The 18,434-nt window shown below is 36.1% G+C and overlaps 1 protein-coding gene across 1 annotated transcript in view; it reads right to left on the bottom strand.

Moving 5' to 3' along the window:
• Positions 1 to 18,434, bottom strand: part of LOC134528885 (SH2B adapter protein 1-like) — a 296,960-nt gene that overhangs the window by 48,410 nt on the left and 230,116 nt on the right. The window contains exon 8 of the mRNA XM_063362551.1: positions 9,003 to 9,254. Coding sequence (XP_063218621.1) covers positions 9,003 to 9,254 — 252 coding nt within the window. The remainder of the gene's footprint in view (positions 1 to 9,002; positions 9,255 to 18,434) is intronic.

The following is an 18,434-nucleotide window of genomic DNA, read 5'->3' as shown; positions in this document are numbered from 1 at the left end:
CTAACAAACCGGAACCAAGGATTAACAGTAGGAACGAACGTAATTTTTTAAAGCATAAAAATTTGAAAAGTTAAAAACTCACCTAAGTTGAAGGCGGCCTATTGGTTCATTTGAATATTGGCCTATCACGAACTATCACGTGACAACATTATCAAAAAAAAAAAAAAACAATTGATACTCGTAAACAAAAAACAATTGCGATAGCCGTGTGAATGTGCAGGTATAGTGATGAAAATTTAAAAATTCGATATCTCCAAAAGTAATTGGAATTTCTTATCTTCGCAGGCTGTAATGAAAAGAGGACGTAAAAGAGAATATAATAAAAGTTATTTCAGATTTTTATAATTTTTTTTACAATAATTAAAATTTAAAAATTCGATATCTCCAAAAGTAATTGAAATTTCTTATCTCCGCAGGCGGTTATGAAAAGAGGACGTAAAAGAGCATATAATGAAAGTTATTTCAGATTTGTACGATTTTTTTTGGCACTAATACGTACACTACATATTTACCCTTTGTAATGTGGTAAACAATGCCTATAAGAAAAAAATTGTGCAAACCAGAATTGATGCTTTTTTTAAACCAAATGTTTAAATAGAAAATGTGTCATGATTTCAAGTTTTTTTGAAGTTTGTATTATGATTTATTCTGTGTTTCATGGTGTGTGTTTTCTTCAGTGTTTACAAATTGTTATACATGTAGTGAAGCCAGCTTATACTACCAATAGTGTACGTATATAATTTTCTATATGGTTGTAAATATAGGCATTTAAAGTTCAATCAATTTTTTTTGTCGTGATATCCCAATAGTTTGGTTAATACAAACCCTCCTTATTACAAAGTGCTAAAATTATGGTCCCTTAAGGTTTGTAATAATGAGGTTTGACTGTATGTTTAATGGCTCGGGATGGATTCTGATAGCGGTAAGACAACTTCAGTTAAGGATCAACAAACTGGACCCGCTGCGTGTCTCATCATACATACATAGATTTGTCTGACTGTGAAGAACAAGCATGCAGTGAGCAACCCGAAGAACATTTGTGATCAATGTTGTTTCAAGTGGTTGATGTGGAAAGGTTTATTGAATGTGAACACTCAGAGTGTATTACCAAAATTTATCACGCCCTTGAACATAAGTTTGACTTCTCTGGTATTGACTTCCCGACACTATTACAGCACATTTAACTGTTGATGACAATGAAAATGTTGTATGTGTATGTGTGACAGAAGAAAAATCTTATTATTCCTATCTTCTTTTGCTGAAAAACAAATATGTATAATGCACACTTCTGCTACATTAAGAATTTTTCTAAACTAGTTCGACCTCAGTTTACAGATTACTGTGTGTGATAAATTAACATCTGCAAGCAAAGCTTTACTTATTTTGATGATCAGCTAAGAAAATAGGCCCTTCCAGGATAACAGTGCCTCAACAAACCCATAGTTACTGTAGGACACAAATTTCTGCATGAGTCGAGATACCTCGATCCATGAACGGGAAGTTGCCAGTGATCAAATTCAAGAAATAAAATCACATGGGAAAACTACCAATTAAAGCCTACCGTAACTTCGAGGCTATTCTTCAACTGTTGTCTACCTGTGAACCAAACCTCAAGAGCTCTTACACTTATACTGACCGAAAGAACTTACTTACCACAAAGATTTTGTGTGTATATCAAAGTAGTCAATGATGCCATCCCCAGAACTCTACATATTCATTACTGCAACAGCCCATTATGTATAGAAGTCCTCATGCAGACAAAAACTTTATGGAAACCGTCAATGACAGCACCCGCTGAACATTCAGACTAGGTACTTCCAGGCCAAGAAATACTTACTGTACCTCCGAATTCACCCAAACTGAAAATGTGATGGATCACAATCATTTTACTGGGAAAGGCCTCAAAACTGCCAACAATTCATATAAAGAATTAATGGTAGTATGTTTTCACAATTTGATTTGGGACAAAAACTTTACCATAATACAGCTTGGGTATGACACACAACAAGTATTCATCATCCCACATAATCAGGAAAAACATGAACCGGCGAAGGGATTAATAGCAAAAACAAGAACGAAAGTACGGTCTTAAGCCCTTCCTGATTCACATAAAATCATAGTAATGAGCCTCAAAGGACTCAAGTTAGTTCACAGTTGCTTGTAAGGAAACAAAGAGGGTTCCATGCAAATAGGTTTATATTTTCTGATAACAGGTTATAACTCATGCTGCAGCACATAGAGCACATCTGCACAGCAGACACAAAGCCAATTGTATGAACAATTCAAATCTTAGCCCTGGATATTACGAACGTGATTAATAAACAATATTAAAAGCTGCAGACATTACAATCCCAAATGATTAATAAGCAAAACTAAGAGTTGCAGAAATTACAGTAATGATTACTATACCATGAGGCTTCATTAATTACAGGAAATACAAATCACAAATATAGAATAAAATGATACAAACATTAATGATTCATGCTAAGCACGCGTGTTGCGTCAACAACCCACACAGATAATTTACAGGTCCCATTAGACAGCGCGGGCGCTTACAAGAAGAGAGCTAAGCAGACCAAATAGGTGGAGGTTTCTGCATGACTAAGCGATAAATGAAGAAACATGGCCCAGACAGACATTAAATTGAAATGGAGTTTAGTAAGACGGTGCCAAACGAAAATTTGAAATAAGGCCGCAATCTATTACGTCAACTTACTTGGCACGCCGTCCTCGTGACCACAGTCCAGAAGGGTTCCCCTGCTGCTACCCCCACATGTTGGTCCGTTTCCCGCTCGCTCAAGACAACCCCCATACCTCTCAAGCTTCACGTTTACAGCTCGGCGAACTCACAGCGCAGGCGCGGAGGGGAAACGTTGCCATGCAACCAAGACACTACACAAGGGAAAGGGGGAACAAGGAGAGGAAACGAGGTAAGGAAATAAGGAGGGGAAACATCTCAGTCGAGGAGGATCTCTAAAGCATTTTTGGCACGCCGTAGATGTCTTCCCTTGGCATCCCCGGTGCGCTGGCTCAAACTGATCATTTTTTTGAAAAAAATTACTAATGAATTCTCCATCAAATATGTTGATTAATTTTTGTTCACTGTGTAGATCTTTGGCTTCGCTTGCCTCATACTTGCCTGAGTCTCAATTTCACAATACATCCAAGTTCTTTAGTCCGACCACCTACAACTGGTCATGCGGAAAGGTGTCTTTTATATGATTATTTAAACAGTTGGGTAAGACTGGATGATCCACAGCTGCCAGGAATGGAGGCATTTCACAACTGTCCGTTAGACTTCGAAATCAGTGAAGCTGATTGAGTTAATGCACAGGATGTATGTAAGGAACACATTTTCATGTAAAACTCTCTGTGAACACAGCGACCGATATTTGTAAACAGATGTAGGTATTCTTGCTGATGTATTTGAAGAATTTTATCCCTGTGTGTTGTTAATTACTAACTTGATTGTGCACACTACCTAAGTGCAGCAGGCTTTGGCTTTGACACCATACTGAGGATAACTGGTGTCCAGCTGGAGCTATTCATCGATTATGTTAAGTACTTGTTTGTGGAAGCTGGCATCCATGGAGGTGTATCTCAGTGCATAAAACGGTACCCCAAGGCAAAAAACTCCTACCTACCTGCAGTACATAGTTTTGAACAATTTTTATTGGTGGACCATGACCATCTTCAAATGGCGTGATTTGGAAATTAAAATAATGATGGTACCCAATGATGGTTTGACAGGTTACTTCCTAGAGGTAGATGTCGACTACCCTGCACACCTTCATCAGAAGCACAAAGACCTGCCCTTCTTGCCTGAACACCAGTGTCCACCAGGTACGCAACAGGCCAAGCTACTGATGACTCTCAAGAACAAGAAGAACTATTTTATCCATTATTGAAACCTGAAGCAGACTATACAGCACAAGCGTAAGATAACTAAGGTCCACCGGGTCGCCTTGGCTCAAGTCTTTCATCGACCTGAACACATGGAAACGTCAGATTGCCAAGAACGACTTCCAGGAGGAATTTTTCGAGCTTAGTAATAATACGACCTTCCGTAAATTATTAGAGGACAAACTAAGCGTTTATGCATGAAGCTTAGTGTGTTTGGAGAGAAGGCTAAAGAAACTGGTTGCGAAACCGAAGTGTCTATCTAGACCGTATCATCTTTAGAGAAAATCTAGCACTTGTTCAATAGCCACATGAAAAATAATTTTTGACAAACCACTGTAAGCTGGTTTTACAGTTCTGGACCGTTCCAAAACATTAATGTTTCATTTTCATTATGAGATCATGAAGCCTAAGTATGGAGACAGGCTGAAACTAGCACATACTGAAACAGATAGCTTTATGTATGAATTGTAAACCAAGGACTTTTACCAAGATTTACACAATGATGTATAATTTCTGAAAAAGTTGGACACTTCCGCATATCCTGCCAGTAATGTTATTTGCCCACCAACAAGAATGTAGTGGGCAAATTTAAGTACGAGTGCGAAGGTATGGTAATGAGCGAGATTATAGGTTTGTGTTTCAAGATGTATACCTACAATTGCGGAAATGATTCAATGAAGAAGGCCAAAGGAATACAAAAATTATTGTGCAAACAAAATAAAATTTCAAGACTACGTGGCAGCCCTAGCACCGTCTGATGCTGGTGAATGTACTCACCATATGTTCACACAAGTTCAAACTCTACACAGAGTGCAGCAACAAATTGGCTCTGAGCTGGCTGGATGATAAGCGCAATATTTGTAACGATGGAATTCATATGCTGCCCTACGGTTATGCAGAATAATGGCAAAGTAAAAAATTGTATGTACCACAATACCTAAGACACTGTTGACGGTAGTAGTCATCGTTACCCGAGGATTGTTACTGTTCAGTACGTTTTCTTGTATATTTCCTGGTGTTTTTTTATGCGTCATCTGTATGTATTACAATTTTGTATGTTCTTTGTTGATTTTACCAGTGCCATTTCGTGACAAGTATACGACAGATGATATGTATTTACAAGGATATGCAATTTTGAGCATTTGACTTTTTTGTTGTGTGCATTTTCCTGCACTGTGTTTCTATATTTGGGTTTGTGTGGATTAGTGTCTTCAGTGTAAGTGCCTGCTGGGGAGTAAGTGAGATGGAGCTAGGAGGAAGCATCTGTCTGTCTCTGAGTCTGTCTCACTCTGTGTGTGACTCTGTGTGTCTGTCTGTGTGTGTCTGCAAGTGTGTCTTTTTTTGGGTGTGTGTCTGTCTGTGTGTCTGTGTATGCATATGTGTGTGCCTGTGTGTACATTATGTTTGTGTGTGTGTAAACTAAAAAGAAGTAGCTTAAATATATATATATATTTTAAAAATATTGTATATATAAAATGTATTTGCAATGTATTTTTTAATTTCCTAGTATTCTTATTTTTTATTATAAATGTAGGTTTCATCATGATGGATTGCTTAGTTTTTTAGGCATTCAATGCAGTGTCTTGCAGGTCACCATACACATATTCTGCCACTTTAAGAGAATGTCAAGAAGAGAGAGATAGTCTACTCAACAGTATAAAATATATTTTTTTTAATATTAAATAAAACTATAAAAGTAGAAAAGCAGAATAAATAAATAAATATTTTTTATTGAGATGAAATATATATTTTTTACTTAAAATCTATCTACTTATGAAACTTTTTAATTGTTATTGATGAGACATCACATTGTGTTAATAGTATGAAGGTTGTTTGGTCTAATATACCTTCCTTTTGGATTCTGTTTTATTATTTATAAATTTTGATAAACATTTTTAATGGAATAATTGCTTGATTTTTTTTTTAGGAAAGTATGTTTTCACAATAATAAAATGTTTTATTACCAATAAATATTTTAAAAAAAGATGAGTAGTTTTACAATAACAGTTCTTATGTGATAAAAATTTAAGAATATTAAAAAATGTCTGCAGATCATTACAGACATTAAGAAAGAGGACCCATCTTAATAAATATATAATTTTTTTATTTAACACAAAGGGATCTACTGCAGTAAATAATTTAGTTTCCTTATACGCCAAAACCTTTTATATACTAATATAATTATTTTATGCATGCCAAAAAAAAGATAGTACATAACATTTGTTGTAGGTGAGGTCTAGAGGTTTACATATACATAATTTTTCCAATTGATTGCATACAAGTAACTTAAATAATTTGTTTTCAAACCTTTGTGGCTTGCGTTCTGACACATGCCGCGAGAGAGTTGCACTTTCAGTTTTTAAAATACTTTAGTCGTTCCCAAAAAGGTTGCGGCCGGCGTGCCCGCATCTCGCAGAGCTATGCTGGCAAGAGATAGTTTAACATTGTCACTATAATGAACTGAAAAATAAGTATGTCTGAATAAGTATACATGAGAGATGAGAGAGAGGGCTATGTTTGGGCATTACTACAACAACATATTTATTATAGCTATAACAGAAGATGTAACACTATAAAGGATACTTGTTTGGCCATATATATCACTGCAAATTATTTAAAGCAAGAATTGATTTAATAGCAAGAAAAGTACCTCTATGAAGGTGTACTTTTAAGAATAAATAATTGTACAAATATAAAGACTTATTTGGTAAATATTCTATCCATGTACCTTTATAAGCATACATGGTTCTATCTCTATTACTATTCCTATAATCAGATGTATCACTATTCCTTTAAGCATACAGGTATAAAGATCTTTTTATGTAATACATAATTTATTTATATATCTTTATAAGGATACACTTAACTATAAAAAAATATAAAATGATATACATGTTTTTATAATTATGATATGCCCAAACTATACTTACTTATATACTATAACTTTTTTAATGTAATAAACATACTATGCCTATATTTTGTTATAGGCATACATATAAAAATATTTTATATTTAATACACATACTATGCCTATATCTATGCTATCACTTTATGTTTAACACTATAATGTGTTGTGGAAATTTAAAATGAATATCCTTGGGTGCCCCATTCAAGATAGTCGTCTATGTCTTTAGTCCTCATGGAAAACCAAGATGGTGTCTTTTACAATTTATGTTTTTTTTATATGAATTTGGTTGTCGTGGCGTGCTTCAGGTGTTTGAATTTACCGTCAGTACAATAAAAAAGATGGTGGCCTACAGCAGACGGTACTTTTAAAAGTTGGCGGCACTATAAAAAAAGATGGCGGTCCCTAGCAGCCAACTGTATTTTTTTAAACTTGGCATGCCTCTGGTGTCTGAATTTGGCAGCAGTAATAAAGATGGCAGAGTCTGGGTTTAACCTTGGTGTGCCTCTGATGGTTGAATTTGGCGCCGCTAACTAAAGCATATGAGTGTGGTTGCAGTGATGTAGATATTTATTCTTAAAAGTAATACCAGCACTCCACACCAGCGCTCTCTAGCTTTGAAAATATAAACCAATATGGCTACCGCCAGCCGTAACGTCAACAGTAGATGCCTCTCCGCAATGTGACTTGAACGTCACATAATACTTAAAGAACAACAACCGCCGGTGCCATGCCCACCTGTAGATATAGAGCGGGACAGGAGGGATATGTCGTCACAAGCAGCCGATGAGCTCCCGAAAATAGACATCTCGTGCAGCGGACTCGCCCAAACATGTCCGGAGGATCCCAAAGTTGAAGCCTCTTCCGATGGAGCCACAAAGCCATAGTCCCATAAGAAATACATTGCCCAGAAACATACATTTTTACACTATGTGATAACATAATTTTTCTCATTTATAAACTGTTGCCATTTCAAAATTTTTAACAAAATAAACTAATTCAGAAACTAAATGGTTAACGCATTATGATCAGTAAACTCTTATCAGGAGAAAAGAGTAAACCAATTTAACCTAACCAGTTAGGAATTCAAAAACACCTGTGGTGTGCATTACTTCATAACTTCCCTACAACATTATAGTAAACTTTTTTCTCTACACATCTTTAGTTGCCACGCACAAGTTTAACTTCTTTTTAATATTATTGAAACTAACAAAAACATTTAGTACTGATATTTTTCACTTATAAAATTGAACTATTCTTATCTTCTTATTGCTTACTATTTAATTCATTAAAGAGGCAAGTAAATTACATATGAACAAAAAAAATTGTTACGAAGCATGAGTGATCACCAAAGTAGAAATAATTAGAGGAATTACTTATGAATGCTACTGTTGTGTTGTTGACTTTAGTCTGATTTTTGTTATTGTGTGCAGGAGGGAGTCAGTGTAATGGTGGAGGTCTACGACCAGACAGGTATTGGTAACCTTGTCTGATAATTCTGTATATAACAGTTATCTGCACTGAAAGCTCAGCACATCTGGTTTCTGTAACTGATCAGTAGAATAGGTGGAATGACTCATATTTTAAGAAAGTTTGTCAAGGAAGATGCATTCAAATGTAGGATTTAAACACTTAACAATAAAAAAATAAACTCCTAATTTTTAAGTACAGTTACATTGTTCTAGCATTTCCATAAAATATTTTTTATTTACTGATTGTTTCGATAAATTTTGGCCTATGCTTCCTTAGTTTAGGATATCTAGTCAAATTCAACAGATGGGGTGCTGATATCTGAATTCAAAAACAAATTAAGAACTTTCTCAATCTTTTATGACAAGAATTTTAGGTTGTTTATGTTTTACCTGAGTAAAATACAAATAATTGAGAGGAACATTGACATGGAAAACAATACTTATGTATCTTTCTTTGGCTTCTGAATATTCTGTTCAATAAAAACATATTTCTATTATATTTTATTGCGTAGTTCTAAAGACCTAAACATGATTTTGACACTACATTTATTTTAAAAGAGAGGTATGAAAGAGTTTTGCTATAATCTAACATCTCCACTGAGTTAACTAGTTTTAAACATGAAAATATTTAAACTAATATAGATATTCTATCAGATATGTATTAAACTAATGTGGTCATAAAGTAATATGCTCTCATAGCAAAAACTGGAACAACTAATTACCTCTCGAGGCTCAGGAGGAGCTGGTAGTCTTCGTCCTTCTGATGCACTTGCATTAACTGGCAAAGACCGCGAACCAAGTCCACGGTGCACTGAAAGTGCTACCACAAACTCAGTCAGTGTGACGTCAGCAGTGCCACCTGATTCCAGAGGGATAGGATGTTGCCTGAAATGCTCCAGCATATCGAAGATTGTTGGAAACCATAAATGTTGGACTCGACACTGTCCTTGATCATTCAGCGTCATACGTAAATGCTGTAAACATTAAAATTTTTTTTTTAAATTATGTATTATGCATGTAGACTTGTATTTTATCAAAATACTACATAAGGTACCAGTTTATGCTAAAAATATTTCCTTACATCCACCCTTATTTAATGTATAAAAATACTAGGTTAGATGCACATATACTAAACTTTAATTCTATTTTTATTATATTTCAAAATTTTATTTTATATTTTAGCGAAACATTAACAAGGAATATTAGACAGAAATTAAAAGTATTTGGGATGAAAACTAAAAAAAATTTATAAGAAATCTGTTGTGTGATTTTAAAACAAATATCTAATACTAAAATAATTTTGCATAATTTGTATGGTTTGCAGTTAAAATATTAGGCCTAAAGCAAAGATACTTTGCATACTTTATAAATCAATGTCAGAAACACTACACCAACATATTCCAGAGACAATTATAGATATATTTACCAAGTGTCTGAACCATGAGGCCTACTCAGCATGCTATACACATTCTACAGACCCAATAAACCAATATTACTTATATTCAATTAAAGGCACTACTGAACCACTAAAGCTACGGCCAAACAGGGCGCTATGCTCACTATGTTTGCAATGTTCGCTACACGAGTAAAATATAAACAGCTGCATCTCAGGTGTCACTGGCCACACCAAAATAGGTTCGCTATGTTGGCAACATCGCCAAGTGTTTGGTTCTCTGCTATTTTTTAAAAATGTCGCTGACTTCACACATGCGCAGATAAACATAAACATCTGTTTTTGTGCAGAATTGTGCTGTACTTCTGCGTTTGTTTTTTATGAAGTTTACTTTTTCTTAATATTGTTCTTTAGATTGCCAAGTTGAGGGAAAAGTTAATTAAATGATTATGAAAATATCCATGTTTATGAATTAAATTGATGGTAGCATATAGAAGGCAAAATATGCAGGACAATGCCTGAGATTTGATTCCAAGATATTGCTATCAAACTGAGTTCAATTTATCCTTAAATAAACCATGAATTTGGTTTCATCCTCACAAGCAACTGCTTCTTCATAAAATGATTAATTTCTCTAAATTCTTTTGTTATTACATTAAATTCATGAACTCATTTCTTTTTATGTTTCCATACTGTGAGAGCCAGCAGAATATTATCATCGTTGGAATCATCACTCGAATCCCACGGCACGCGTCTCTTCGACATCATGAATATCTCAAACATAGCGAAGTTTTCTGTGTGTCCTCGGCTTAATGCACACCAGGGACTCATGATGCTGAACTATGAACTCATACAATCTCTGGCTGGTTCCAGTTTCAAGCATTTATCAAGCATTTGCACAACTAACAGCATTCATCTATGCTACCCTTGCAAATAAAACAAAAACTAGAGTATTTTTTACATCCCACAATGATCCTTCTCTTGTACATGTACAAGACATAAACATTGTGCTACAATTTTACTATTTCTTAATAAAGTCCTTGCCTGTTTTATAAGATATTTTTAATATATATGCTGGCTCTCACAGTATGTAAACGTAAAAAGAAATGGGTTCATGAATTTAATACAAAGCAAAAGAATTTTGAGGATTTCATCATTTGATGAAGCAGTTGCTTGTGGAATATTTCAGGATAAATTCAAATCAGTTTGATCGCATTCCCTTGGAATCAAATCCCAGGCATCGTCCTGCATATTCTGCCTTCTATTTTAGAGCAATGAGCACAAAAATGCCTGTATGATTCAGATACATTATCATTTTGGTGCAGTACAGTAAAGCATTCAAAACCAAGGGTCTATTATTTTTTGTGCAGACGATTCTAATAACGTTACATTAACATTTTAAATATTTTTGAGCCTACTGCCTATCTAATCTAGTCTGATATTTTTGTTAAATATGTAACAATATGGTGGATGCTGATTTCAATATTACCACAGCACAAAAACAAATAAGTAGTTGCATGTTCCAAAAAAGAGGTTTTTTTTTAGTCCAGTAGGTTAAAATTATACATGTAGCATAACTAATTCATGATGTTTAAAGAGAAGTGTACTTATTAAAATACAGATTTTTAAGAACTACAAATTTCTTGACGCCTAGTTTTACAATTCATTCAGGTGTGTGCGAAGACTATTATTTCAGTTTCAATTAAAGACAAAGATGGAAATCTAAGTCAAAGTTAAGATCGCTTAAATTGCTTACTACATTAAGAAAACTACATTCATAAAACTTTGAGTGCACCTTTATCAGAAAATTCTGCATAACACACACTAAATAAGAACAATGTGGGAAACATTCAGCAAGTTAACCCACTGCCATTGCTTCTAAGTAAAAAGGAAAAATAAAATAAATAAACATTACTTGCATAACAGTAAAATAAACATATGAGGTACATTTTAAAGGTGAAAACGTAACAATTATTGCCTTTAGCTCAGAATCTTTTCCAAATTCTTGAAAACAGGCTTTTATTTCACAGTTAAAATGATACTTGAAGAACAGATAAATTAAAAATAACACAATGACGAAAAAAAGGCTTTAAATAGTCCTATATCAAAATAACATTGCTTGCAATATATCTGTGTTTAATTTTCCTCAAGGAAAATACTATATTTTAGAATCAAATAACTCTTTTCAAGTTGGACATTGTCACTTAAAAATCACTTCCTATCAGAAATGATATAAAGATACAAAAAAATTACAAAAAACTTAGCTGTATCAATGAAAATAAAACCATGGAAGCAGGGGTCACTTTGAAAGATGTCACATGTTGCCTTCATGTTTTTACATGTAAACATGGTGTGCACATCACTCAAAATGTGAGTTTTGCCTTTCCCTCTGACATCGTCAGGCCATAGGTCCCTCAGACCCTGGCTAGGCCGTTATGAAGCTCAGCTACCCCCTTCCTCAGACCCCTGTGTTTCACATACTTGAGTGAACTGTGAGATGAGTGTGTGGGTGCAATGGTTTTCTGGAAACATCAAGTGTGATGAGTTAATTTGTTCACTTTATTTTTTCTCACACTGACATTTAAATTGTATGCTGTGTTAATGAGTGTGCATTTAACTCTGTAATGTTTGTGATTCTTTGCTCGACAGAGCTAAACAGATCTTGACAGAGCTTAACAGAGCTCTACAGAGCTCTACAGAGCTCAACAAGACTCAACAGAGATTGACAGAGCTCACAGGATGCATGTAATTGCATTGGGACCCAGAAATGTTGCACATGTCTCTAAAGCAGTGCTTCCTGCTACACTAAGTGCAGCAGAGGGAGTCTCGTCCAAGAGCTAACAGGCGTAAGACATTGCATGGCACAGCGCAGCTCATAACAGTCATTTTATTCATACCTTCATTTAGCTCCACATTTTTGGGCTATTTAATGTTACCCTTTTATCTATTCATCTTAGTAATATCTGTTTAAGTGGCCTGTGGGCAATCATCAATATAAGTGTTTGAGTGTTATTTAGTTTGAATTGTACTTAACCTATTCAGTTTGAAGATCTGTGCTCGCGCGCTGGCTGCCTCCCCTCCTTTCCCACTCCTTCCCCACCGCAGTGCTATGACGTCACTTTGTGTGTTCACCACCCCTGTTATGGTTGGCGCATGCACTGTGGTGCGTGCGTAAGGCATAAATACGGGTGTCAGAGAGGCCTCTGCCTTCTTCTTAAGCCTGAATTTGAGTTTCGCGTTTGTAGTTTAAGTTTGCGACGGGAGCCTCACCCTTGCATGGCCTAGTTCAACTTAAAGTTTTCTGTTTGTCAAGTATTTTCATGGGTTGTCATAAGTGTGTGTTGTACGATGGCTACAGTAAAGTAACGTAAATTTACTTCATGTACTTTTCGCTTTATTATTTATTTTATTTTGATCACCATCATCTAAATTTAATTGTATAATTTTGTGTTTTGAAGAATTGAAGTAATTATTATGCACTGAAGTCTAAGAACGACCACGAGGCCATGCAGGAAGTGTTAGTGTCCAACGTTTCATGACGTAAAGATTTAAATGACAATAGCTTTTGTCAAAGCATTCACGTCATGTTTTTCGTAATTGAATACCTGGAAGCAGTACAGGCTCATATAACATTTTGATGTATCTGTACGTTAGGTATAATGTTTTACGTGCCACGGTGCGACTAACATAAAGTAAGAGTTGTAAATGCATGCGTGCATCGTTCATGATTCATATATGTAGTGTGGCATATATGGCTACGTCCACGAGGTATATTAATGTGTCTGTGTTTTGCACTGTTTCGCATTTGGCAGTTTTGTATTGACTTAATCTTGCCGCGCCAATTTAATAATCATTTTGTGTACTGTTCCCTATAATGTTTAAATTTTTTTATAACATGTATCACGTTGTGCGTATGTTTTCTTGTTTGCCTTTTTCATGTTTTTGAATAAACATAACCGAAGCTGACATAACACGTTTTTGCTATTACAGAAATTTCTTAAATACTTTATTACACACATTTATTGGTGCTCTGCACTGTGGGTACTAGAACCCACCATGGTTCATAATAATTGTTTTGACTTCGTTGTCTTGTAGTATGTGGGGACTCGTGCAGTCCAGAGACGCTACTACAGGGTTACTATTGAATCAACACAACAATGCAACATTAAGCCACGAAGTGACGAGCCCCAGTAAGTAGTGCTCAAGTTAGGTATGTACAGTACATTACCTACCATAAAGACTCTGTAATGTTGCATTTGTTCTTACTGTGTATCACTACATCCCGAATGCAGACAGTCAGAGTGTTTTTGACGAGATTCAATCCTTCCTGTGTTTTCATGCCACGTGGTTACATCGCGACCCCTCCAGACACTCGTGTTCCATCGTGAGTTCATGCACGGCCCATTACATTAACGTGAACTGGTGCCCAGCACCATCCATCCCAAAACTGAAGGACAGCACCTCATGCACTACAGGTCTCATTCCCATCCTTTCCAGCACCACATTATACCATTTCAATCCCACAAGACACCCAGGAGGCAACACTTCCCTTAAAACAATAGAAGAAGAGTCTTTTGTCCAAAATTTTTCTCCTTGCCTGTACTACGGGGGTCCAGCTGGCCACCTTCTTTTCTTTTCTAGCCTAAACACGAACAATCCCACCAAAAGAGAATGAGAGAAGAGGTAAACTGCTCAATTTCACCTTCTTTTGATGCAGGCGAAGGAAACCGATAAGTACAAACAGCGGTGAGTTTATTAGGATTAAAAACGGCACCATAAAATTTCTATCCTTCTAATTATCTGTCTTGAATTTTATCTTGTCTGCCAAAAAAAAAAAAAATTAAAAAAATCATGTAAAATACTCATACTCTTCTCGAGCAGAAATATTCCTGTGCAATTCCTGGTTTTTACATTTCCCCAGTCACTAGAATTGTAACAAGTCACAATCGTGTCTGGTTACAACAATTGTTCCTTGCACAAACATGAAAACTTCTAGAATCTCTAAATGACTGTCTAATAATTATAAAATAAAAAATCTGAAATGAATTTTGACTTTTATTCTTCTCTCAACAACAAACTTATTACTTACATGTTCTTTACACAATAGGTCTGACAGAAAACACTCACATTCGCCAATAGTTACTCACAGTTCTGTGCCTTCACAAAATAATGTCCCTAGTGACTCCGTTGTCTAGGTATGAAGATACACAGGAAATATATCTAGGTTGACCAGCGGACCACCTGGGCATATGCTGCACGTCTGGGACCTACAAATTCTAAATAAAACTTCTGAAAATTCATGAAAAAATGAAGAATGATTCTTAACTGTGGCACGGCCCTGGTACCCAGAAGTGAAATTGTCCACCTTTACAATCTCATAATATGTTTTTTATGAGCCGCCAACCCTGCCAAGTCCTTTCGGCATAGTACTCGAACTTTGACTGACGAAACAAAGCACATTAAAAATCTTACAGAAAATTTCACTTAAATGGGGAATTCCCCAAAATACTGCTTTCCTGTTGGCTACAACACTTATTTTTTCAACTTCTACTAAGTGATTCCTCTCTCAGAGGGATTCCGCTGGTTCTCTCACACATATCTGTCTCTTTCTAACCTAAGACACAATTCTGGGATTCCCTAGTCCAATAGCCTTCCCACGGTCCTGGCGTATGTCTGTATTTAGATGTTCAATTATATAGCTGTAACAAAGTTTGTAAAGCAAGAAAACCTGTAGAAGCGCAAAACCTTTATCGTACAGAAGGTAACAAAACAAATTTTTTCTACGGACAGGAAAACTGCATTACTGGCCAACCTCACTGATTGTAGAGGTCAGCTGTGTACGAGAGTTTTTGTGTCATTTCATGGATTAGCTTATTTAGTATTAGCATGCCAAACTAGTTGAATATGTTATAATAAATAACTAAAAACTTGATCTTGCGTAACTTGCAAAAGAGACCAAATTTGAGAGTTTCGCCACCAATCCACCGCGGTAAAACATACACTATGTTTATCCTATATGATAAGTGTTATATTTGTTTACATATACATGCACAAAATTAATATTTATTATAATTCTGCTGGGTTGCACACCGTTACTTACGGGTTTAGAAATGAAATGTACCGAAATGAGTAATTTTTATTGTCTTACGCGTTTCGAGGGTCAAATGGTTGATGAAGTCTGGTGTTTGGGGAGAATTGACAGAGAAGACCGAGCGGAAAGCTTAGTACTCTCCGAGGTAGGCAATCTCGGCATCATTCCCCCATCCCCCTCTTGCAGACCCGTCGAAAAACATGACACCCCACAGGGCGATACGGAATTCTGAGAAAAGTGCCTTCTTTTCTACTCCTACTACTTAACCCCCCCCCCCCCCCCCCCCCTAAAAAGGACCACTCTATTGCTCATCCGTACAGCTAGTGCTCTCTATTGAGAACTTTAGGAATTATGTGTGTTGTGTTCTTTCTCTGCGTGCTCGGGAGAAACTCAGGACCTTAGCCATAAACACGGGAGCTACTTCTCATGTTGCAGAATACAAACATTGTTCAACATAAAACATATTTACTCTTGTAGTAACAAGAACCAACACTGTATGTGTTAAACAGCAGATAATATCATCTACTTTCTCCTTGTGTACAAAAAAAATTACTCCTTTAAAAATTTATTTCAGAAAATTTTTTCTTGGTTTTAATTTTCCATAAAAACTTTAATGCGACATAAAAACCTTTATTAAAAATAATAGTTCATGTAAAAATCAGCTGATTACGTTTAAAATACGATGCTTTACTTTAGGCTTTCTCTTATGCATAATACACAACAATGATGTTTCAAAAAATAAACTTATCTTATACACTAATCCCTCACTTAGCACCACTAATGAATTCCTAAAAATGTTTGTGTTATCCGAAATCGTGTATTCTGAAGCAGTGGTTTCCATAAATAGCAAGGCTAATTTACTTAATGTGTTCCAAAATGTGTAGGGAAATATTCTTTACGTAATTTAAATGCGTAGAATAACACTCAACGATAAATACGTCACACCATTTATCTTTATAAGCTTACCATAAAATAATTTGTAAAACAAATACGGCCGCTTAATGTAAGATAGTTATTGTCAGTCCGCTGGTTAACTTGCCCGCCCGGGCGTGACCTTCAACTCATGTTGCGTACCTTTCTGTGAACTTTCCAAACCATCCTTTACTGGCAATGAAACTGATATTAGTCCAGATAGTTACTTTTTAATTTTCCAAAAATTAAAATGCTTATTCGTGTATGACCGCTTGGTTCACATAAATCCTGCCAGGTCCGTGATTTTTTTTCATTGCCCCATTCATTTAACAACCTTTTGTATGTGAATCATCTGTTCATTTCCGTTCCGGTATCTAATGTCAAATATATTCCTGCTAGTACAACAAACAGCATTGGACTTATATAAACATTTGATAGAGTCCTTATTTCATATGATTGTGTGCACAGTTAACTTGCTTAAAACTAAAGTGCAACCAACATAAGTGTGGCCTTCATGACATCTGCACGCTGTAATACTTCTAGTTTTGTCTCAAATACTTGTATATGATGCATTATGCTCTCACTGGGAAGCCATGATTCCACTATGATTCCAACTGCAGGTGCTCACGCACGTTCAGTTACCGGCAGACGAATGGGCAGTTAGTGTTAGTGCGAGTTTCCGGCCACTGGCTATACTGAGTTCATCATGGCCCGCTCTGTGGCCGGGCGACAATGGTACAGCATGGCCACATACGCGTGTACGTAAAAACATTTGGTCCTTTACACTCCATAGTCGCAACTTAACTTGCCATATATGAGGCTTGTACAACATCCAATAGCTTTGTCAGAACTGCACGAGCATTTCTTCCTCACTCGTATGGCAAACTTTATGCTATGGTACATCTGTTGTTTACCTGTTTTTTTTAATATTAGTATTTCTAAATATAATGTTACCCACTTTTGAGCCCATTCACTTCTCTGTAATAATACCATCAAAAGACACGTGGCGTTATGCCAGACTTTTTTTTGCCAAATACCAAAACAGGAGAACTGTGTGGAAACAACTGAAATGGAAAATATTGTAAAATAATAATAATATACACCAATCCCTCGCATAGCACGTCTTCACTTAATGCGAATTCAGTTAGCACGATGTAAATTTTACTGCCCTAGTCTCGAATAGCACGTCTGTAAATTTCAGTTAGCACGAAATCGCCACAGGCTAAAAAAAATCTCGGAAACGACGCGACGTCAGGTATGGAATTCGAGGGGGGAAGAGTGGTTTGGAATGAGAGGGGAAAGAGATGCGCACGCAGATAAACAAACACCGGGCCGTACTGTTGATGCCCGGCCGCAGACCAGGCCCTACCGTTGATGCCCGGCTGCAGACCAGGCCGTACCGTACAGAACCCAAAGCAGATGAAATTGGACACGTTTTTTAAAAAAAAGCAAGATGATAGTGTTAATTTCACCCCAGAAAATATTTAACTAACTTTTATGTTTTGTATATGTACATATTGTACATACAGTAAACTCCCGGTATATCGCGCCCCGATTGATCGCAGAATCGGGTATATCGCGGGTCAAACCATGTCCCCCAGTCAGAAATGAATAATAATAATGGAATAAATGGTTGACAGCCGATTAGGATAATTTTGCGTTGTAACTAACAAACTAAGCATCGGGCAGAAAAAAGCCTAGGCGTAGAAAATGTCCGCAGTAAAATTCTAAACAAGATATCTCCGTACATTATTCCTC

This window comes from Bacillus rossius, chromosome 2, assembly GCF_032445375.1.
Source record: "Bacillus rossius redtenbacheri isolate Brsri chromosome 2, Brsri_v3, whole genome shotgun sequence".
NCBI classification, from domain to species: Eukaryota; Metazoa; Arthropoda; class Insecta; order Phasmatodea; family Bacillidae; genus Bacillus; species Bacillus rossius.
Note: the sequence above shows the minus strand (reverse complement) of the source record. Positions and strands in the feature narration are given on the sequence as shown.